We start from the raw sequence: 22,588 nt of genomic DNA, 5'->3' as shown, positions 1-22,588 counted from the left end.
AGTCCAAAACTTGACGCCCGCTAACCGGCAGTGAGCGCGCGTTCTGTTCTCAGACGCTTGGAGAAGTTGAACCGCGCACCAGACGCACAACAGAGCTCAGACCATCTAGGCTCTAGGGCCTTTGGGATCGTCCAACAGCTCTGCCACAGCCCTTCTGACTACCCGAAGTTCTCGGGAAATATCCTTACACCTCTGTCTCTCGGTGCCAAAACCAGACCCCTTTTTAGTTTTCCCCAATCGTGGTTAGGCAGTTACCACATTGTTTCACCTGGAGATCAAATATTGGCATCTGGGAAATGCTTTAAGGCCAATGACACAAGATAGGAGCGATTGGGGTCTGACAGTTGGTAAGGCGGGGGAGGTGAGTGAGAATCCTTCCTCCTTAGGGATTCCTTCACCAATGGAGTGGAAGCATTTGGTCCCTGAAACCATTACCAGGAGAATCACTTTATTGTGTGAATTATAATGGTAACTATCATAATTTTCCTGTGTTTGTTAATTCATAATAGAATATAATTTCCTTGATGACTGGGGTGAGTTATATTAGCTCCCAGGGTAGCAATGAATTTCTCAGATTTAGCAGCACAGTTGTTTTTGCCAATTTATTAAAGTGTTTAATCCTGTCTTGAATTAAGACCATGAAAATTCTCTGGGAATAAGCAGGTTCCATGTCAGTCATTCCTTTCAGCTCTGCTATCTGAGGACTATCTGGTTTCCAGGGAGGGAAAGTGAGGGATGTTTAACTAGTTAATATGAGTATTTATCTATCTGTGATTCCTGACAGCACACTCTAATGTACTCTGATTCTTTCTTCTGGATAATTCATTTCCATTTGATTGAAAGACACATGTTTCAAGATCAATTTGAACCAGTATTTTACATCAGTTGGGGAGGAGAGGGTTTCCTTCACATAGTACAAGTTTCTACTTATTTAATATTAGGTTATCTAATTTCGTCACATGCTCATTATTTTGTTACCTAATATTTTGTACAGGGTTTACACCTTTAATTGAAAGCCTTTCACATGTTTTGTTTCTTAGTCACTCATTCATTTGACAAATATTTATGGTACTCCTACAGTGAACTAGGCACTGTGCTGAGGTCCAGGCAGAAAATGACCTCTGTCCACTCAGAGCTTATGGTCTGTTGGGGAAGACATTAAACGAGTAAGTAAATCATGATGAAGGTTATGAAGGAAAAAAGAGAAAGTTTTGAGAGTGTATAGCAGAAGGACCCTCCTGGTCTTGAGATCAGGAAAGGCCTCTTTGAGGAAATACCATTTGAGCTGAGGAATTAATGGGAAAGCAACCTGACAGGCAAGAGCTCTGAGCAGAGGAAACAGGCCACTTGAGGATTCAGATAGAGCAGATGGTACTAGAACAATGGGAAACATTGGTCTAGCTGGGACATGGGGCCGGGGGTGGGGGTGGGGGTGGGGGGGTGCCGGAAATGACAATAGTAGCCAAAACTTATATGGTGTTTATTATGTGCCGGGCCCTGTCCAAATGCTACCATGTTTCCCCAAAAATAAGACCTAGCCGGACCATCAGCTCTAATGCGTCTTTTGGAGCAAAAATTAACATAAGGTCTTATATAATATAAGACCCAGTCTTATTTTAATATAATATAAGACTGAATCTTTAATTATAATATAATATAATATGATATGATATAATACTGGGTCTTATATTAATTTTTGCTCCAAAAGACTCATTAGAGCTGATGGTGCCGCTAGGTCTTATTTTCGGGGAAACAGGGTATATGTATGTACATATATATATATGTACATATATATGTATATATATACCCTTGACATATATATATATATATATATATATATATATATATATATATATACCCTTTATTCCCATAATAATTCTGAGCTAGGTACTATTAATATAATTTTCCCTATTTTATAGAAAGGAAACTGAGGCAACAGCAAGGTTAAGTTGTTAGTCCAGGTCATAGCAGCAAAGCGGAGATTCAAACTTAAGTAGGTTGTATCCAGGGTCTGTGCCCATAACTATTGAGTAATGTTGTCAAAAGATGAGGTTTGAGAGCGTTTCCCCATACATTGACATGTTTGTACATCCAAATGAAATATGTATGCAATTTCATCCGTAGAATCCAGTTTAAAACCCACTGGTTAAACCTGATCAGTAAAAATGGGTAAACAGAGGAGTTGCTTAGAGAGGCTATGACAGCAAACAGAGAGGAGGACTTTGATGAATGCTAACATCACAGGATAGAAAGAGGAAGGTGAGCCTGAAAATGGGCTGAGAAAAAGGGGACAGAGAGATTGGAGGTATTTTAGACTGGGTCCAATCAGATTAGAGAAAACATACAGTACTTTGAACAGGGAACATTCCAAGAATTATTAACCACAAAAAAAACATAAAGGGGACTGGAGTCATTAGAAATGAGTTATTACAGGGCTTATTGAACTTTTTCTATAAAGAAAATAAATACTTTAGGTTTAGCGGGGGGCAGGGCGTATGGTCTCTATTGGAAACTCGGCTGTTGCAGCTTGAAAGCAGCCATAGCCAATACATACATGAATCAGCATTGGTGTTTTCCAATAAAACTTTATTTACAAAAATAGGCAGTGGGCTGAATTTGACCTGTGGGCCATGGTTCGTCAACCTGTGGGCTAGTAAGAAGTAAAAAGAATTCAAAAGATGACAAAACAAGCAGATATAATTAAAATATAATAGCAGATATAATTTGAAAATATAATAACAGATATATAACAAATATATTGATATGATATGATATAATAACATAATATAGTATATATAATGTAATGTAATGTAATGTAATGTAATATAGCCACTACCTGGGGCTAAGATAGAGCTCCCAAGAAAGAGGCCCCCTTCCACTCCTGGGTTGAGGCCTAGACCTTGCCGGAGAGGAACAGGTCTAGAGCCCTGATGAGCACAGAAGTTGCTGTGGTGCTGCACCAGTGGAATTTGCTGGAAATCCACTGCTTAGGGTGCCAGGGAGGAGTCTCACTGGAGGCACTCTGCTACAGAACTACCTGAGGTGAAGGCTGCTGGGGGAAGCTGAAGGCCACTAGGTGCTGACGGAGGAAGGCCCTGGAGAAGCTGTGTACACCGCAGGAACCTAGTGCTGCCCGAACCAAGCATGCTGCAGAAACCTGCAGAAGTAGCCCAACAGAACCAGGAAGCAAAACCTTTTCCTTCTGCACTGCTTGCCCAGTGACATCTATTGACAAAGTTTAACATTGTACCAAAGAAAAAATAGCAAAGAGAAAATATTTAAACGGCCCATTTCCACTTTTGCAGAACAGGCAAAAAGGATGAATTAAAGCTGAGAGGCAATAAACTAAAAACCGGTGCCAGAGGTAATCCAGGGAATGTGGTGTAAAAGATGTATGAAAAAGGTATTTCAAGAAGGAGGTATTTACAACACCCAAAGCATGATCCATAGAAGAATGTTGATAAGTTACACCAAAATTGAGGACTTCTACTCTTTGAAAGATAATAAAAAGAAACCACAGACTGGGAGAAAATATTTGCAAATCATGTATCTGATAAAGGATTTGTAGTTAGAATATATATTTTTAAAAACTCTCAGAACTCAGGATTAAGACAACAACCCAGTTTTTAAAATGGTCAAGTGATCGCTTCTCGGCCTTTTGGCTAAGATCAAGTGTAAAATGGTCAAGTAATGTACACAGATACTTCACCAAAGAAGATATACAGATGGCAAATAAGCACATAAAAAAATGCTCAAGGGCTGGATCCGTGACTCAGGCGGTTAGAGCTCCATGCCCCTAACTCCAAAGGCCGCCAGTTCGATTCCCACATAGGCCAGTGGGCTCTTAACCACAAGGTTGCCAGTTCAATTCCTGGAATCCTGCGAGGGATGGTGGGCTGTGCCCCCTGCAACTAGCAATGGCAACTGGACCTGGAGCTGAGCTGCGCCCTCCACAACTAAGATTGAAGGGACAACAACTTGACTTGGAAAAAAGGCCTGGAAGTACACACTGTTCTTCAATAAAGTCCTGTTCCCCTTTCCCAATAAAATCTTTAAAAAAAATGCTCACTATCATTAGTCATTAGGAAAATGCAAATTAAATCCATAGTAAAATACCACTATACACCTACAATAATGGCTAATACGAAAAAGACTAACCATAGCAAGTGTTGATGAGAATGTAGAGGAAGTGGAACTCTCATACACTGCTTTTGGCAATTTAACATGGTATAATCACTTTGGAAAACAGTTTGGCAACTCCTAAAAAAATTAAATATGTTAAACATACACCTATCATATGATTCCTAGGTAATTTTCCAGAGAAATGAAAGTTTATTCATATGAAGACTTGTATGTGAGTGATCATAGAAGCTTTATTTGTTATAATGAAAAATAGGAAACAGTCAAATATCCATTAACAGGTGAATGAATAAACAAATTGTGATATGTCCACACAATGAAGTACAACTCAGCAATAAGAAGGAATGAGTTCTGATGCCCTCAACAGCCTGAGTGAATCTCCAAGTAGTTATGAGTGAAAGAAGTCAGACAAAAAACAACAACAACAACAAAAAAGAGTGCATACTGTGATTCCATTTATATAAAATTTCAGAAAATGCAAACTGTAGATTATAGATTGAGGTGCTAGAAAGCAGATCACTGGCTTCCCGGGGACAGGAGAAAGTGAAAAGGGATGGGAGGGTTTTACCAGAGGAATGAGGAAACCTGGGGTGATGGACATGTTCGTTGTCTTGACTCTGGTGATAGTTTCATGAGTGTATACAAATGACAAGACTTATGAAATTGTATACTTTTAATGTACAGAGTACTACATGCCAATTTTACCTCAATAAAGCTGTTAAAAATTGGAGAAGTAGGTACTGATCAAGTGTGCCATGCTACTGAGACGTCAAGAAACACAACAACTGAAATGCATCCCCTAGATTTAGCGCCATGTAAGTCATTGGTGACATTGTGGGGTACAGATTCAGAGAAGTGGTGGGGTGTAGGCTGAGGAGTGAGTGGAAAGCTAGAGAGTGTAGCCAACTCTTTCGAGCTAGGAAGGAGAGAGGAGGTTAGTATCAGGAGAAGGGGCAGATGGTAGGAGCATTTTTAAAGAGCATAGAGGAAAAAGTTGAAGATAAAGGGGAGATAGGAAATAAGTGATAGAATAAGGTCCCTGAGAAAGCAGAAGAGGATGGGCTAGAGAGAAAGTCATCTTAGGAGGAAAGGAAGATATGATGAGCATAAATTCAAATAGACTTATAAACTTGGTACCAGGATATTGAAGAATTTTCCTTCTGATGGTCCCTATTTGTGTGCGTGTGTGTGTGTGTGTGTGTGTGTGTGTGTGTGTGTGTGTATTAAGAGGCCAGGAAACATGGTGAAATTGAGGGGAGAAGGCAAGAAGCTTAAAGAAGGGTAATGAATGTTTGAAATAATCATTGTGGAGATTAAAGAAATAAAACAAAAAGATGGAGAGTTTTATTGGAGGCCCTGGGTGATGTTGGTGGCTCTGTATTTATAATGGCCTCAACACGCAGGGTGATGTGATGTTTCTCTAGCAGCTCTCATCAACCAGCTATACAAAGAAGATGGAAGCGTTCTTTCAGAGTTGGGGTTTATCAGGGTCTTGGGGCAGAAAGACAAGAGGGCCAGGAGGCTGAGGATATTGGCAAGAGAATGACTGAATTGATGAGTATGAAATCTCAGATAATTCAAGGAAGTGATGATGGAGGGGCTTACAGTTGTCTGGAGATTCTCCTGGGGTTAAACAACTGCTTTGTTGGAATTCATGCCACACGAGAGCTAGATGAGTAGGAAGGTGGGAGGTCTGAAGGTAGGACATTAGAAGTGCATGGTTCCAGGTGCTGACAGACTGAAAGGTGGGCAGGGATGAGGTAGGGGAGAAAGCTCCTGGAGATGAGGCTGTCAAGGGTTTGAGGGACCAGGGAGTTGCTGTCTCATCTGTAAAGATAATGAAGTCACCTATAAACATTCATGTACAAGTCTCTGTGTAGATATATATTTTCATTTATTTTGAAGGTATACCTAGGAATATAATTGCTAGATCATATATTTAACACTATGTTTGTTTGAGGAACTATCAGACTGTTTTCCAAAGAAGCTACACCATTTTATATTCCTACCAGCAGTGTATGGGGCTCCAATTCCTCTACATCCTTCTCAACATTTGTTTTTGTTTGTCTATTGATGTTAGTCATCTTAATGAGTGTGAGTGATAATTCACTGTAGTTTTGATCTGCATTTCCTTGATGACTAAGGATGCTGAGCATCTTTTTGTGTATTCATTGGCCATTTTATTTTGGAAACATTTCCTTGACGATACATCTATTCTGATCCTTTGCCCATTTTTAATTTGGTTATTTATTTTATTGTTGAGTAAAGTCAGGATTTTGAACCCAGGAAGTCTGGCCCCACAACCTGTAGGCTTAACTCTAATGCTCTGCTGCTTCTTGCTATGCATCATGGCTACAAAGTGGTACACATAATTCTAGATGCCTTATATGCCTTCTAATATCTTTTCTATGTTGCTCTAGAGCACTACATGCTGTTCCTTAGGGTTCTCTGCCTCACAGACAAACTCAGCATAAATTGAGTATAATCTCCACAAATGCAGGGGATCTTGGATTTGATTCAGCAGAAATGTGGAGGCCAGAAGACGTTAGTACAAAGTTACTGTTATTTGAGGTTAGTAGATGTCCTGTTCCTTGCATGCTATAGTATTGTGTCTGTCCCTCTTTTTGACCACAGCCCTGATTATATGAGCTTGTTTTTACATATAATCTCTGAGGTGTTGCAAACCCAGGGTCACACGTGTTCGGGGAAAGGACTCTGTCCAATCGGTAGAACCGTGTTGGCCCAGGGGACATCAGCTTCTAGGAGGCAGGCACTGGAGAGTTCCAGTAACAAGATGTCAGGGGCTTCCAGGACACCCAGGCCTCTGCAGATGACATTACAGCAGGGAACTGGGCTAGAGTGGGAGAAATGAGAAGAGAGGGGAGGGGCAACCTGAAAGTCAAGAGAGAGTCCTCCTGGAATTATCTGATTACTCCTTGTTCTGATTTACTCCTTGTTCTGTTTATGGGTCCATAGAATTCCCAAGGGGCAGCGACTGTGCCTTTGGAGTACTTGCCACAATGCCTGGGGCCAAGATGGACTCAGTAAGTATACATTAAATAGATGAATAAATTGATGAGCGAGGGAGTGAGTACCTGCCTGCCACAGGAGTCTTCTTTCATCACACATGTCTTCCTGGCACCTCCTCTAACTCCACAGGAAGGAACAGAAGTGGGGCATGACTCCTGGGGGTCCTGTCCAGAAGAGGAATGCTGAGTGAGCAGGGGCTGTGAAACCTATTTATCCACCTCTGAGAGTTTCTGCTAACATTTTTTGTTGTGTTTCCCTTCTTTAATAGCATTCAACTGAAATGTCACCCTCGTTCACTACCTCTCCCCTTTCTACATGAAACCCTTGAGTAAAGTAAGTGGGATAGCAAGGAAGACGAGAATCAATATAGTTAATTATGACAGCCAACTCTTACACAGTGTTTACTATGTGCTAGTCTCTGTTTCAAATTTTCTACCTATTTATTTACCAGTTAAATACTTAAAACAAGTAGGTATATATATTTTTAGCATGCTAATTGTACAAGGGAGGAAACTGAGTTAACACAGAAGTTTAGTAAGTTGCCCAGGGTCATAGAGCTTGCCAGTAGATCAGTTCGGATTTGAACCAGGAAGTCCATTCTAAAGCCCATGCAATGAAACACTCTACCTTTTCCTTGGCCTGTTGATGAGTGTGTTAATTTCACCGAAGTATAACATAAATTACAGAAAAGTGCACAAATCAAGTGTATGACAATGAATTTTCACAAAGTGAGCACACCTGTGTAACCAGCACTCACCTTAAAGAACGGTCCACTACCAGCCCCAAACCAGGAGTCCCCACCACGCATCCTCTCAATCTCTACTCTTTCGCCACCAGGGGAAACCACTATCCTGACTTCTCTCACCATTCTTCTGGGGGTTTCTTGTCTTCCTATCTCAATCACATTTGGATTTCAAGTATCATGGGGTCGGTTGCTAAAGTTAAAAATTTTCTATCTTGCAGCAGTAGAGGTGGAGGTTGTTGGGGAGAACACATTCCCTAGATAAGAGAAATAACTGAGGGTGGGGGCTGTAGAGGGCAGTTGCTCCACTTCCCCTCATTTTCTTTGCTAGTGTGAGGTTCTACTTCCTCCGTCATCCTCCCCCAGGACTACATCTCCCAGCAGGCTGTGCTCTGACAGCTCTCGGATTTAAACAGAATTGTGGGCTATGCTTAGAGCCAGGCTGTTGCTGAGAGCTCAAGAGGAGCTAGAGGAGGGAGAAGCAGCAAGAAGCAGCCAAGAGTTGGAGCCAGACCAGGAGCCCGAGCGGAGTCGGAGTCGAAGTTGCTTTTGCTAAAGCAGCAGCAACTAAAGAAGCTGAAAAGATGCTGGTTATCTTGGGACTGCTCGCCTCCTTCTTTTCTTCCCTGTACATGATAGCTCCTTCCATCAGGTTTGTCTTAATTCAGTGACTCATACAATATTTTACAAAACTCTGAATTGGGAACTAGGGAGCTTGTAAGTAGGTGAATTCTCAGCTGCTGAAAAAAGAGAAAGGGATAGGGGCCAAGGGAGAGAAAGTCAGGGCAGAAGAAGCAGGAAGGGAGGAGGTGATTACGATATCATGGTAGAAAATGAGAAGGAAGCACCTGAAGCCGGGAGAGGATGTTAGTGGAAGGCTGAGCGGATGACTCTATTAATTAGCTTGACAGACAACTTAGATTGAGTCTTTGCTCTTTCACTGTGTTCCCTTGGGTTCACTGTTTCTAGTCAAGGTGGCCCTGCTGAGTGTCCATGGGTGGTCACTGCTGAGGGACTCATTGTTAAGGACCAAGCATTGGAGGAAGGAAACAACCTCTCTTTTCTCAACTAAAGTTTTGGGATGGCTGTGAGATTTCTGGAGGTGTCAAAGAAATGTATGTTCTGAGTAGAGAATTTAAAATTGCTGATGATAAAGGTTATGTGGATGTATCAGGGACAGAGTGTTGCTCTACGTCCTGGCATAGAAACCTGGGTTCAAACTTCAGTTTTGCCACCATTAGCAAGTGACTCGATCTTATTTGTGCCTCAGTTTTCTCCACTGTAATATGGGGATAATAAGAGAGTGGTTGAGAGGATTAAAATAAATTCCCTATGGAAAGTGCCTAGCCTACTGTCTGGCCGTTGAACGATGCTCAGGAAATCATCTGTCCCCACTTTCATCCTCTTTTTGGAACTTGCCAAGTCAACTTGATGTAAAAGGATGCTCCGTGCACAGAGGTCTGAACAAGGATGGTTCTCTCTCTCTCTCTCTCTCTCTCTCTCTCTCTCGCTCTCGCTCTCGCTCTCGCTCTGTGTGTGTGTGTGTGTGTGTGTGTGTGTGTGTGTGCTGATGGCTAGAATGGAATCTCTAGTAGGACGGTAAAAAGTCTCTAAAGGTGCTGCCTCCCTAAAACTGGAGAGACAGTCAAGAGCCATATTTACATGTGGGGCCCCCTCAAGATGCTATTCATCAGTTACTCACCGTTGATGCTTCTTGAAGACCTAGGTCTCAGGGCCACTGACTCCACTGTTTTTAATGCAGGTTAGAGGAGGAAGCTGACCTCTGGGAACCTCTAGAGATAAGAGCTTTGTTATCTAATAAGGAAGGTCTCCATTGGCCCTGGCTCAAGAGCACTTATTCTGTTTGTCCAGATGACCATTTGTAGCTTCTGCACAAGACCTTCCAACCTGAGCTGATAAGCAGGAGACTCCTTTGCCCAGTGGCAAAACATCCAGAAGACTAGCTTCTTTAGGTCACCTGATGAGAACGGAAAGAAATCCCTCTTTTGAGGCTGGATGGATTTTATGTGTCTCAGTCTGGGATGGGGAAGGATAGTGCATGAATGCTTTTGTTTCCCTCGCCTATAGGAAGTTCTTTGCTGGTGGGGTCTGTAGAACAACTGTGCAGCTTCCTGGGAAGGTAGTGGTGATCACCGGAGCCAACACAGGCATTGGCAAGGAGACGGCCAGAGAGCTCGCTCGCAGAGGCAAGTCCTTCCACTTCTGTGTCCACAGGGCAGCATCTCCTGCCTTCCTTACTGGGGCTCTGCCCACATTTCCTTGTCTTTCCTCCTGGGCTTGGAGGCTCTGGCCAGGAATTCAAGGAGCCTGAGATTCAAGTTCAGCTGTGACACCAACTAACTTTGTGCCCTTAAACAAGCCTTCCTCCCTCCCTGCTCCCTTCCCATTTTATAAAGTAAGGACAACAAGGCTGCTCATATAGTATTGGTCAAGTCCATTGTTCTAGAAGGACATGCTAAACAACATTAAATATCAGAGTGTAAAAAACAGGGTTCCCAGCCTGGAGTTAAGCTGATAGCAAAGAGCCTGAGCAGTACTGCAGTGAGAATGCTGACGTGGCAATATAGCCTCTCATGGTTTTTGAGATGGCTCTAGAATGCTCTGTCCACCAGCCCCAAGCTCACTATTTTGGCCCCAGGAGCACGAGTATACATTGCCTGCCGAGATGTACTGAAGGGGGAGTCTGCTGCCAGTGAAATTCGAGCCGATACAAAGAACTCCCAGGTGCTGGTGCGGAAACTGGATCTATCTGATACCAAATCCATCCGAGCCTTTGCTGAGGGCTTTCTGGCAGGTAAGACCCCGGTGAGTGGCTAGAAAAGCAGGAAGCTGGGTGTGGGCAGGCCTGTTCCACCTGTGATCACCTCTAACCCTTATATCAGAACATTCATTCCACTGGACAGGTTCTGCCACATGAACCAGCAGGGCAGGGAATTGGCAAAGGGATGGTAGGTGGACAAGCTGGGCAGGCAGGATCTTTATCATCTTTTTGCCTCAGCAATGGGAATGTTGGAGGTGTGAGCTCCCTGTCTGGGCTTGCACCTTGGCATCAAGGTGTGGTCCTGATGCCACTCTCTTCTTTCATCCAGAGAAGCAACCTGTGGCCACAGGCACCCAATGAGGTTGTGCTGCTGCCAAAATTGTTCTGTATCTTGGAAAATGACTAGCTTTTTCCAATGACAATGAAATCCGTGAGGGAAAGGGATTGTGTCTGTCTTGTTGCACTATTGTATGCCCAGTGCCCGGCAGAGTGGGCCTGCCCGAGAGTCAGTAGTCAGTACATATTTGCTGAATGAATGAATGAATGAATGAGTGGTGTCCAGGAAGATATCAGTAACTGGAGTTAGAAACCCAAGTGACAGCAGTTACTGAACATCACTAAGACAGGTCCAAAGGCAAGGAACAAATACTCAGGACTGTGACAGGCAGCTAGCAGACTCCTTGCTAACTACACGGTCTCCTTGGTTGTGCTATAGAGGAAAAGCAGCTCCACATTCTGATCAACAATGCAGGAGTGATGATGTGTCCATATTCTAAGACGGCTGATGGCTTTGAAACCCACCTGGGAGTCAACCACCTGGGTACGTATCTTTGAGTGACTGAACAATGAGGCTGACCCCACCTTGCTCTCTGTAGACAGATGACCTTACACTAGTGCTGAGAATCCCCAGTGATCTTCAGTAGAACCCAGGTTTCCAATGGATTGGACATATTGGTTTTTTGCTCACTTTCCCTTTCCTGACCACTCCACAAAAGTGAGATCCTTCTACTCATACCATTAAGAACCCCCCAAACTTTGGAGATACCAGGAGGAATAATGCCATTCTTGGATGTGGTTGGGGTAGCACAAGGTTTGCCAAGCAAGGTTTGTGGGGGGTGCAGGAGGGTCACATCTATAACTGAGGGCCAAGCACGCCAAAGGTTGGACCATGGAGGAGGCAAACCTTGAGGACTTGAGTTATGCAAGAGGCTGGGGTTCAGAGTTTAAGGTGATGGCTCTAGTGAGGAGATCGTAGAACATGTCTTCTGATCCTAGGAAAATGTTCTTTCCCTAACTATTCCATCCTTCCTTCTATATTTGAGCGTACCTGGACCCACAGCTGTGTGGCACTGGCCACAGCAGGGCTGGAAGCCAGCAGGTGGCATTTCTCCTGACGGGGGCAAGGACAGAGGAGCAAACAAGTACAAATCAAGTCTATATTACCTTCCCTATATTCTAGCTCTTGTCTTAAGGAATCCACTTACTCAGACTGACCATTAGCACTGAGTTACATCAAAATTTGTTCACACCCGAAAGATCGGGAGCTAAGGCCGAAGTCCTGTCATCAGCTCCCACACCCTGAACCTGGGCAGCCACTCCGCTCTTTAATCTTCCCTGCTGGCTCTCCTTGCAGGCCACTTCCTTCTCACCCACTTGCTCCTGGAGCGGCTGAAGGAATCTGCCCCTGCACGGGTGGTGAACTTGTCATCAGTGGCCCACTACGTTGGCAAGATTCGCTTCCACGACCTCCAGGGTGAGAAGCGCTACAGCCGGGGTTTTGCTTATTGCCACAGCAAGTTGGCCAATGTGCTCTTTACTCGTGAGCTGGCCAAGAGGCTCCAAGGTAAGCGTGGAGACAGGGCCAGGGTTAAGGTAGGAAAAGCAGGGTCTTCAGTCCAAATTAGAACTCCACAGAAACTTCTGAAGTCAGAATGTCAAACATGTATATTCCAGTGGTATCTCTGTGCACTAGGAGAATGAGGTTATAAGCAGAATAATGAGTGCTTGCTTTCAGGAAGCTTAAAATTGAATAGCAGTTAGGAATCTATAGTTACTTTGTTTTTAATGTCACATCTTATATTTATTATCTGATTTGATTTTTCACAACTTCTTGCAACAGGCGGAGAAGGTATTATTATTACTGTTATATGGGTCTAAACTGAGGTCCAAAGAAGTGGCCAGTCCAAAGTTATATGGCAAGTGAAGGAGTCGGGATTGAAATGTGGGTACTCTGCTTTAAATCCAGGGTACTTCCTTCTGCGTGCCATTTGCTGAGGGGCACGTGGTTAGCTGAGCGACCGAGTTGCCACGGCCTGGAGTCAGGGAGCTAGGGCTGGATGTCAGCCCGGGTCTGAGTCCTTGCTCTACCATACTCTAGCCATGTCTGTATATGGGCATGTACCTTTACCCTCCTCTGACAGCAACCCCTCAGCTTTAAAAAAAGTGAGGCTGCTCTTAGTTCTATAATTCTGTGCTTTGCCGGAATTTTTGATGAGCTGCTGGCTTTGACATCTACAAATTGTGGGGACCATTTGCTACACTGAGTAAGCCCGAGTTTGGGAACGATAGTATTTACTATCAGAACACAGAAGGTAGAAGAATAAGGTAATCACTAAAAGAAATAATAATAATGACAATAATAATTAAGAGTTTTATGGGTGCCATTTACTATATGTGTCTTGACTCATTTAATACAATTCCTATGAGGGAGGTGCTACTGTTTTTCCCTGTGCTACAAATGAAGAGATAGGCATCGATATATTAAGAAAGTTGACCAAGTAAGTTTCCTAGCTAGGCTGGAATTCAAATCCAGACAGTCTATCTCCAGAGTTGATGCTCTTTACATCAGAGTTCAGACCTCGGCCCTGCGGCCTGCTAGCGTATGACCTTGGGCAATTTACTTAACCCCTCTGTAATGAGAACTCAGTCTCCTCAGCTGTAAATGGGCAACTTAACATTACCGTGTTTCCCTAAAAATAAGACCTAGCCAGACCATCACTCTAATGCATCTTTTGGAGCAAAAATTAATATAAGACCCAGTCTTATTAATATAAGACCCAGTCTTATTTTAATATAATATAAGACCGGGTCTTATATAATATGATATGATATATGATATGATATAATATAAATATAATACTGGGTCTTATAAATATAAGACCGGGTCTTAAATTAATTTTTGATCCAAAAGACGCATTAGGGTTGATGGTCTGACTAGGTCTTATTTTCGGGGAAACACGGTACTTACCTCACAAGCCTCTTTGAGAATGAAATGAGACAATGTATGTATAATAAATACTAAAAATAGTGGAGGCACCCCATGGTGTCTTCGGGGCATGTTAACCCCCATCATCTCATCAGCACCCTCACCCTATACCTCATAAAATGTGCTTGCCTGGCAAACACAGCACAAAACACTGGCTTCCTACCTTTCAACCAGATTGCTTCCTGTAAGCCCCTCCTATAGAAATTCCAAAGACACCACTGTCAGTAATTGATACTACCACTGCTATTAGTAATAGTACTAGCTGTACAACTATTGTTTCTATTATTAATACTTAAGCTACAGAGAAAAGTGACTTTGAAATAAAAGGACCGTCCATGAAGAAAGCACTCCTTGTGGAACACAGAAGGCTGAGAAGGCTATAGGTCTTCCGGGAAAAGATCAATTAATTACTAATCAGAGTTCACCTCGCTAGGAGACGCACCTTCTGAACCCTGGGTTCCTGAGTCCCTTCTCACTTGTGGCAGGTGGTGAGCTGTGTCAGTGGGCTCAGAGTGTGTCCCTGGTCTAACTGTGCTTTCTTTGCCCTAGGCACGGGGGTCACCACCTACGCGGTGCACCCAGGCATCGTCAGCTCCCAGCTGGTCCGGCACTCGTTCCTGCTGTGCCTGCTCTGGCGGCTCTTCTCCCCTTTCCTCAAGTCGGCGTGGGAGGGGGCTCAGACCAGCCTGCACTGCGCCCTGGCTGAGGGCCTGGAGCCCCTGAGCGGCAAGTACTTCAGGTTTGTGGAGGCGGTGCAGGTTCTCTCCACCACCTGAGTGCACCCCAGGTGGCGGAGTTTGTGCCTGATAGTACAATCCAAGTTTGGGTTGGGCCTGCAAACCAAATGCTGTTCCTTTTCCTAGGGAACTTACATTAGAAACTTGGCAAGAGTTGCTTTTATGGCTCTGTTTTTGTACCTGTTTCCAGGAAAACTTTATAGCTTTCTGAGAGCTGTTCGAAGACTGTACCTGTTGGTTATGCCTTGGAAAGAACATTAGCAGGCCCTTTGGATCCTTTTTCTCCTCTGTGAGGCTATTGGCTGACTTTTTTTTTTCTTCATGAATTCTTTAACACCGCTTAGCACAAAGCCCCAGGGCAAGGTCACCTCTCCCCAGTGCGGACTCTGTCTCCCAATGCTGCCAAAATTGGCACTATCTGTTGGAATATAGAAACAGACATTTCAGTGTTGAGTCTTATCACAAACTCAATATACAAACAGAGTTTGGGAATAAAAGGAAGCCCAGGATTAAATCTCTTTCCTATTCCATGACTTGATTCAGCCTAGTCTGCTCTTCTGTTTTACTTTGTTCAATCAAGGCTGTTCATTGGTGCACCATTTATTAAGTGAAGTGTTGGAAATAACCTCACTGTCCAACAATAGGGGAATTGATAAATGGTAACAGCTAATGCTGTTTGAGCTCTTACAAAGTGTTTGGGCACTCTTCTAAGTGTTGTACATGTATAAATTCATATAATCATCACAGCTCTAAGAGGTAGATAATATTATCCCCATTTTACAGGTGAGTAAACTGAGGCACAGAATAATTAACTTGCTCAAGGTCATGTAGCTTGAAAGTGGTAGACCTGGGTTTTAAACCCAGGCAGTCTGTCTCTAGCGCTGTGTTGTTCAGTATGGTTGCCACTAGCCACATGTGGCTATTGAGCACCTGAAATATGGCTACTCCAAATTAAGGTGTGCTTCAAGTGTAAAATGTGTACCAGATTTTGAAGACATAATATGAAAACAGCAATGTAAAATATATCAATAATTTTTTATAGTGATTACATGCTGAAATGATTTGGCTACATTGTGTTAAATAAAATATATTACTAAAATTAATTTCATCCATTTCTTTTTACTTTTAAAATACACTTTAAAAATTTTACTAGAAATTTAAAAATACATCTTTGGCTCACATTTGTGTTTTACACCCTATTTCTATCAGATAATGCGACCCTAGAGTCTGGGTGTTTCACATCACAGTATTAAATATGTGATAAAATACTGTACAGTCACTAAATAAAATATTTTCAAATAATATTTAACAGGAAAATGTTGGTGATCTAATATTGTGAGAAAAAACGACAATGCAGATCTATATAATTATTCATTGTAAATAGCTAGAAAACAGTTTGGAACGATGTACAGCGAACAGTAGTAATGGTTACTTCCAGAGAGTTTGAGGAAGAGTGAAAGGGAGTGTAAAGGATTGTAACCTTTTATTCCAGATATTTATTATTTAAAAAAAACTTGAAAGATTGTATATTTATTTATTACTATACAATTAAAATATACAATTTTAACAAGAGAGCTATCCTCCCCAAACTAGATACAGAATGATCCTAGTTTTATATAAAAGGAAGAGAGAAAGACTATATATCTATTTATAGTACACAAAGCAAATGAGAGTATAAGGAAAAATAATTAAATAATAACCTTTTCTTCTTTATCATTAGTGTGTTTTCCAGGTGTTATACAGGACATTTATAATTAGAAACAATATTATTTAAAGAAAAACATCATGAGCATTGTGTTCTGCCCCTATCCCCTCATCCTTCTAGTCCCCCATCTCCTACTCCCCCCCAAAAAAACTGGGGTACTTAGTTTAGGGTTCATGGGGCACAAGTGGGTCTGTCGGTGTAAAGTTGGATGGGAAGATAATTTCATCTTTAATTTCACTAACCTCTGAAATCTGGCCTTTCCTTTACTTATAAATATAGGCTATGAACCACAGGGTTAGTAGTGATACCTGTGACTTTGTCACCAATAAAACTATATTTTCATGTCACATTACAGTTGTTGCAGATTTCTCAGATTGTCACTTCTGCTCGCCACTACTTTGAAATTGGTGGTTATTAGACCCAGTCTTGTTATAGAATCTTATAACAAGCTAGCTCTTGTTATAGAATACGTTAATAAAGAAGCCTATCTATTATATGAATATATCACAGATTTTGGTTTGACAATGTTTAAGAACTGCATTTCAATACAATTAGTTTCTTTTCATCCAGTATTAGATTTTATACATTGAGAAACAGAATCTGAGAAAGAGGCCATAAACTTTTCCAGACTGTCCATTTCCACTCCTGGATGTTCACGCTCTTTCTCTGCCCTCTAGTGACTGCACGAGGACCTGGGTGTCTCCAAGGGCCCGAAATAACAAAACATCTGAGCGCCTGTGGAATGTCAGCTGTGAGCTTCTAGGAATCCAATGGAAGTAGAGCTGGTAGAAGAGCCACAGCTGTATCAGGCCCAATCCACACCATAATGAAAGGGGACCAAGGAGAAGGCCAACCTTGATGGACTGTGCTACTGGCTGGCTGCTGTTGTGAATCCTGCCCTCCTCTGATTCTCCTGACCTTTCTGGAAACCTTTGCATAACCAATCACTCTTGTGAGGCTGGTTCATGGCGTGAGATGTTCATACCCTCAGAGCATTCTTCTGTGAGACTTGAAGAGTTGGCCACCCTCTCGGGGCAAGAGGAGTAGGCAGATGCCAGGCTGGGCACGGGGATTGCAAAAGAGGCTGGGAAATTGGGTCAATTTCCTCACCAGTATCAGAAATGCCAACTACATGCTCAGTTCAGGTGACAGGACCATCAGTATTACATATTTCTAGGGACTGTAGACTCAAACTCTTGACTGATCACTTTCCTGTTTAAAATACTATTCACAACTCTGGAGTCTGGACCATCTCAGGAAAATTTTGGCTTAACCTTGGCCAACTTAGGTTCCTTCCTCTGAGTACCCTGGAGCCATTACATGAAGCTGGACCTTCCCATTTTCTTTTTCCAGTTCTTTTTTAAAAATTAAAACTTTTTTTTAGCTTTATTGAGATATATTTGACATATAACAATGTGTATGTTTGGACCTGCCCATTTTCAATCATGTAGATAGTTTATTTTTCTAAAGAGTTCCCTTTACCTCAATTTTTAGAGAATATAAAGGACTGCACATACATCTCATTGCCTTATTTATTTTCTCAGGATAACAAGAGAGAAATGGAACAAAGAGGGAAGTCCGCCTTCCAGTTAGTGAGTAGTATCTCACCCTACCTACCACCCATAACCTTTTTACAATTTATGTCACATCTTATAATGCATTAAGAGGTGCAAAATAAGATGTTTCAGCTGTGTATTTTCTTTTCTTCCAGCTTTCACATTTTATTATCTAAGAAGTAATAGGAATGACTTCAGTTGCATTGATGCTGAGCTCCACTGTAGATTAAGGCCAGAGGTCGTATGGGACTTGATTTGATACATAGACCCAGAAAAACTAAGCCTCGATAAACTCTCTTCCTGAAACCATAGCTCTTCTCTTTTCTGCCCTCTCTGTTCTCATGTGCTATGGCCCCAGGTGACCTGCTTCTTGCCTCAAGTGCTGAAGGTCACCAAGAAGAGACAGGGCGATGTGCCTAATCTGTCAGCCAGGAGACCCAAGAAGTCATGTTATTGGTTCCAGTTCTAAAGCAGCCAAAGGGCATCTTTTTGCCCTTTCCTTTCATATCAAGTAGACTTAAAAAAAAAACCAAAAATTTTTTTATGATGGAAAATTTCAAACAGACAAAAGTAGAGCAAATAGTATCATGAATCCCCATGAACCTGCCTGTCATCCAGCTTCAACATTAATATTCTGTCAACCTTATTTCATCTATATGTCCCCCATGATATTTTTTGGGGGGTGGAGTGAGATATTTGAAAGCACATTCCAGACATCACACATTCAACCCTAAATGCTTTAATGTGCATATCTAAAGAAGAACATATGTGTTTTACAGAACCACAATACCACATATGAACAAAAAGGGGACTATGCAATAAACCTGACAAGCTCGGGGGGCACATGGCAGGCCTGATAAACTCAGAGGCCGAAAGTACCCACAACACAGGACGGTCTGATCACAAAGTCCTAACTGGGCAGGTGATGGTGGACAGTCACATCGCAGGCTTATAGCTTCCTTAGCAAAGGTCAATCTTTACCTTAAGTGAGCTCCGTCCATTGTTCTTGTGCATCTAGGATAACATACTTTTGAAATATCTGAGTAATTTTCTTTTCTAGACCCCTCGTAGGCACAACCCCCAGCCCGAGAGCCCAAGACCACCAGAGCAGGAGACCATAGAACCCCTCATTGTTATCTTGTTCCCCGCATACCATCTCTATGTGCTGTAAATGTTAATTATTAACTATTCTGTGCCCACTAATATAAAAGATATGTCGTTCCATTTTACTTTTTATCCAGTCTTAGAGATTTCTCTGTTTTGCTTTCTCCCTCCTTAACCTACCACCAATAGATTTCATGCAACCCTCCTTATGCCTCCTCCTTTGATTCTAATGTACAAAATAAGCTGCAAAACTGCCATTCTCTGGAGCATTGTCTCAATCCGTTGATATTTTGCTTGCTGGAAATTGTCATCAGTTTGTCTCAAATAAACTCATAAAAATTCTCTACAGGTTTGGACATTTCTTATGTTGACATATAACTCCTACTGACATTAATAATTCCTGCTTATTCCTTAATACATGGAATTCAAGTTTCCATGGTTGTCTCATGTCTTTTTACTGCTGGTTTGTTTAAATCAGGGAAAGAGAAATAGTCCTTCTAAAAAGAGTGGAAGCTTTTCTTTGCAGGAACCCCAGCAAATCTCCTTGTGTCTCATTGGCCTGAATGAATACTGGCGTTCATCCCACCCACCTACCCCCAGTGTTACCTACTATTATAGCTAACATAAAGCACTTATGTTAGTTAGGATTAGCTGTCCTCACAAGAACCCTCTGGGGTAGGTACTATTGTTATTTCCATTTTACTGATGAAGCACAGAGAAGTTAAGTAGTTTGCCTAAGTTCACACAGCTGATATGTGGTAGAGCGGACCCTGGCAGACTCTAGAACCTGCATTCTTAACAGCCATGCTCTACTGCTTCTCACGGTGGAGGGAGCAACAAATTCTCTCAAGGAAAAATTTGGGAACATGAATGAGCGAAGGGTTGAGGCGAGTAATACTAGGGAAGCAACCAATATACGCATATGTTCACTCTTGGGACCCAGTGCCTCACAGGTTGTTGGGTCCAGTGTAAAGCCTGGTGAAGAATGAAGGGCAAAAAAGAGGGGATGGGGAACAACAACAGAAAACCAGGAAAAGGCCATGCAAGAGTGAAGAGCATGTACGGCATTGATGATCCTGGATGTCTCCTCTGGGCTGGAGGAACAAGCATAAATCAAAACCCAGGAGCGTGAAATGTGTAAGGCAAGCATGCAGGGTTGCTGTCTGTGCATCAAGGAGAGCAAGCAGACCATGAGTGTGGGAGTTTAAGAGATAAGCACTGTAAACACTGAGGCAAGAGGGGTGGGCTTGAGGTGAGGGCCTTTATGCCTGTCGGAGATGGCTGGTTGGAGGTAGAAGAAACAAAGCCATGCATGGGCTGCAAGGAGTGGCTCCAGCTGCCATATCCAAGCAGCACACTGGTACTGGTATTGGTACTGGTATTGGTATTGGTGTTGGTGGTACAGGGTTCTTGAGTAAACCTGCTCACAAGGCTGGGTTCCTCCTCTTCCACACATTCAAATAGTCATTTTTATCGAATTGGAATCTTCTCTCTATAGAACATTTTTCCCCCCAGAGAGAACAGAATGCTAACACATTCAAAAGATTGTTCTTTAAAATATATGGAATCCTTATATTATGTGTGCTTGGAACCCTTTGGGCTGTTACATTTTATCACTTTTCATGTTGGCCAGACTACTTGCTAGTACAATTGGCTTACTAAAAAGGTCATCCTAGTCTTGATTTGGGTCAAATATCTGAAATCTGAAAAAAATCTCTTTGTATATTCTCTAAGATTCACAGACCTTGGGGGCTCATTGCTGGGGACAGGGGGGTGATAGCCTCAGTCTGTAGGGGCTGGGGAGCAGCACGGGAGCAGGGCCTGGAGTCCCGGCCAAGACAGGAGCTGTAGGGTCCTGAGGGTCTGTAAATGCTCGGAGGAAAGAAAGCAATGTGAGTGAGAATCTGACACCCAAGAGGGAAGGGCTTTGCTCCCTGAAAGACTAATGGCATTAGGAACTTTTGGTGCTGAGGGCTGACATTAAGGTCAGGGTGTTTGGTGGAGAAATTCTTCCCTTTGAGGGTTTTTTTTTTTTTTTCCGGGGGGGGGGGGGCATTCCCTGAATTATCACTTAATCCTGGTTCCTGGAAAATTGACCCAATTCTACTTCCCTAATCATAACTTCCATACTGTTGATCCCCTTCCTTCCTACTTGAAGCACGTGTCATTTCTTGCCTCCCTTGGCAAATGGCACAGCTCAGCCAGATCAAAGTAGCTCAGGGTTGGGAATGCTTCCTTGTAACCACAACTCCTAACCTCATTTAAAGAAGTGTGTGCAATATTATTTGGTCAGGGAAAGTCTGAAATTTTCTGTTATCTTTAATTGTTGGACACATTTATACCTAACAGTAATGACACTAAATGAGTGAGAGCTGAGTGGCAAAGAATGCAAATAAATAAATAAATTGTGGGTATTGACTTTACACGTTTTTGGCATTTTCAGAATATTGAACAACAGTGGTTCTCGTTGTTCAGATTCCGGACTCTGTCATTTCTGGTGGCCTTCAGGTGCCCTCACGAGACAGCCTCCTTCAGCACTACTCCTTCAGAATCATCTCGTGGCTCAGGCTTCATCTTGCGTCTGTTGTCTAATCGGCTCAGCCTGGGCAAGGAACAAATGCCAGCCTTGGCACTTGTTCTGGTCATGTTTCCAGAAGAGACTTGCCCCAAGTTCACAACCCAGCACAGGAAAGAAAGGCCTTTGCCCAGCATAAGTGACCATGGGAATTGACTGGCTGAGTCACTATTCAACCTTCCCATCTCTGATCCTTGGATTTTCCCATGACCCCAGTCTATTGGTGCTATGACATGGCTTCCTGCCTGGCAGACTGCCCCTTAGGAGGCAAGAGCTTGGATGAGAAGGGATCAGGGAATTACAGTCATTCTAGACTTCTCTGCTCCTAGGTGCTTCTGTAGCTGCTCCAGTTCCCACTGCCTTCACTATTCCTGGCTTCTGTTAGGCTCTGAGACCCTTAGCTAGCCTAGCACAGATGAGGAAAATCTTTCCCTTTGGCTTGACTGAGACTATCTAAATTTTTGTTTTGTATAATTATTTTTCAATTTCAGTTGACATTCAATATATTAGTTTCAGGTGTACAACATAGTGATTAGATATTTACATAACTTATGAAGAGATCATCCCAATAAGTCTAGCACCCATCTGACACCATACATAATTATAACAATATTATTGACTATATTCCTTATGCTGTACTTTACATCCCCATGACTGTTTTTATAACTGGCAATTTGTACTTCTTAATCCCTTCCCCTTTGCCAACCTTCCCTCCCAACACCCTCCCACCTGGCAACCACCAAAATTTTGTCTGTATCTCTAAGTTTGCTTCTGTTTTGTTTGTTCATTTATTTTGTGTTTCTTTTTTTTAGATTCTATATATAAGTAAAATGATATGGTATTTACCTTTCTCTGTCTGATTTATTTCACTTAGGATAATACCCCCTAGGTCCATCCATATAGTTGCAGATGGCAAATTTTCATTCCTTTTTATGGCTGAGGAATAGCCCAT

General features: G+C 42.5%; 1 protein-coding gene across 3 annotated transcripts; it reads left to right on the top strand.

Moving 5' to 3' along the window:
• Nucleotides 1–1,098: 1,098 nt before the first annotated feature.
• RDH12 (retinol dehydrogenase 12) lies at nt 1,099–19,403 on the top strand. 3 transcript variants are annotated; one of them, XM_074327311.1, is made up of 9 exons: nt 1,099–1,166; nt 6,561–6,711; nt 7,117–7,184; nt 10,001–10,119; nt 10,572–10,727; nt 11,410–11,514; nt 12,328–12,447; nt 14,509–14,698; nt 17,079–19,403. In XM_074327311.1, the coding sequence occupies exons 2-9, from the start codon at nt 6,667–6,669 to the stop codon at nt 17,179–17,181; spliced, it is 906 nt and encodes a 301-aa protein (XP_074183412.1). In that variant the 5' UTR covers nt 1,099–1,166; nt 6,561–6,666; the 3' UTR covers nt 17,182–19,403. The 3 variants fall into 3 exon arrangements, with proteins under 3 accessions (XP_074183412.1, XP_019588836.1, XP_019588837.1); XM_019733277.2 differs by having other exon boundaries at nt 12,328–12,537; XM_019733278.2 differs by lacking the exons at nt 1,099–1,166; nt 6,561–6,711; nt 7,117–7,184 and adding an exon at nt 8,300–8,564 and having other exon boundaries at nt 12,328–12,537.
• The last annotated feature ends 3,185 nt before the right edge of the window (nt 19,404–22,588 follow it).

This window comes from Rhinolophus sinicus, linkage group LG03, assembly GCF_036562045.2.
Source record: "Rhinolophus sinicus isolate RSC01 linkage group LG03, ASM3656204v1, whole genome shotgun sequence".
Classification (NCBI taxonomy): Eukaryota; Metazoa; Chordata; class Mammalia; order Chiroptera; family Rhinolophidae; genus Rhinolophus; species Rhinolophus sinicus.
Note: the sequence above shows the minus strand (reverse complement) of the source record. Positions and strands in the feature narration are given on the sequence as shown.

What these genes read in the sequence shown, in the direction of transcription:
- RDH12 (XM_019733277.2), top strand. Translation starts at nt 6,667, where the DNA reads ATGTGGAGGCCAGAAGACGTTAGTACAAAGTTACTGTTATTTGAG. An exon ending in CCTGGGAGTCAACCACCTGG is followed by an intron (nt 11,515 to 12,327) that starts GTACGTATCTTT and finishes CTCTCCTTGCAG; the next exon opens with GCCACTTCCTTCTCACCCAC. An exon ending in CTGAGCGGCAAGTACTTCAG is followed by an intron (nt 14,699 to 17,078) that starts GTTTGTGGAGGC and finishes TCTGCCCTCTAG; the next exon opens with TGACTGCACGAGGACCTGGG.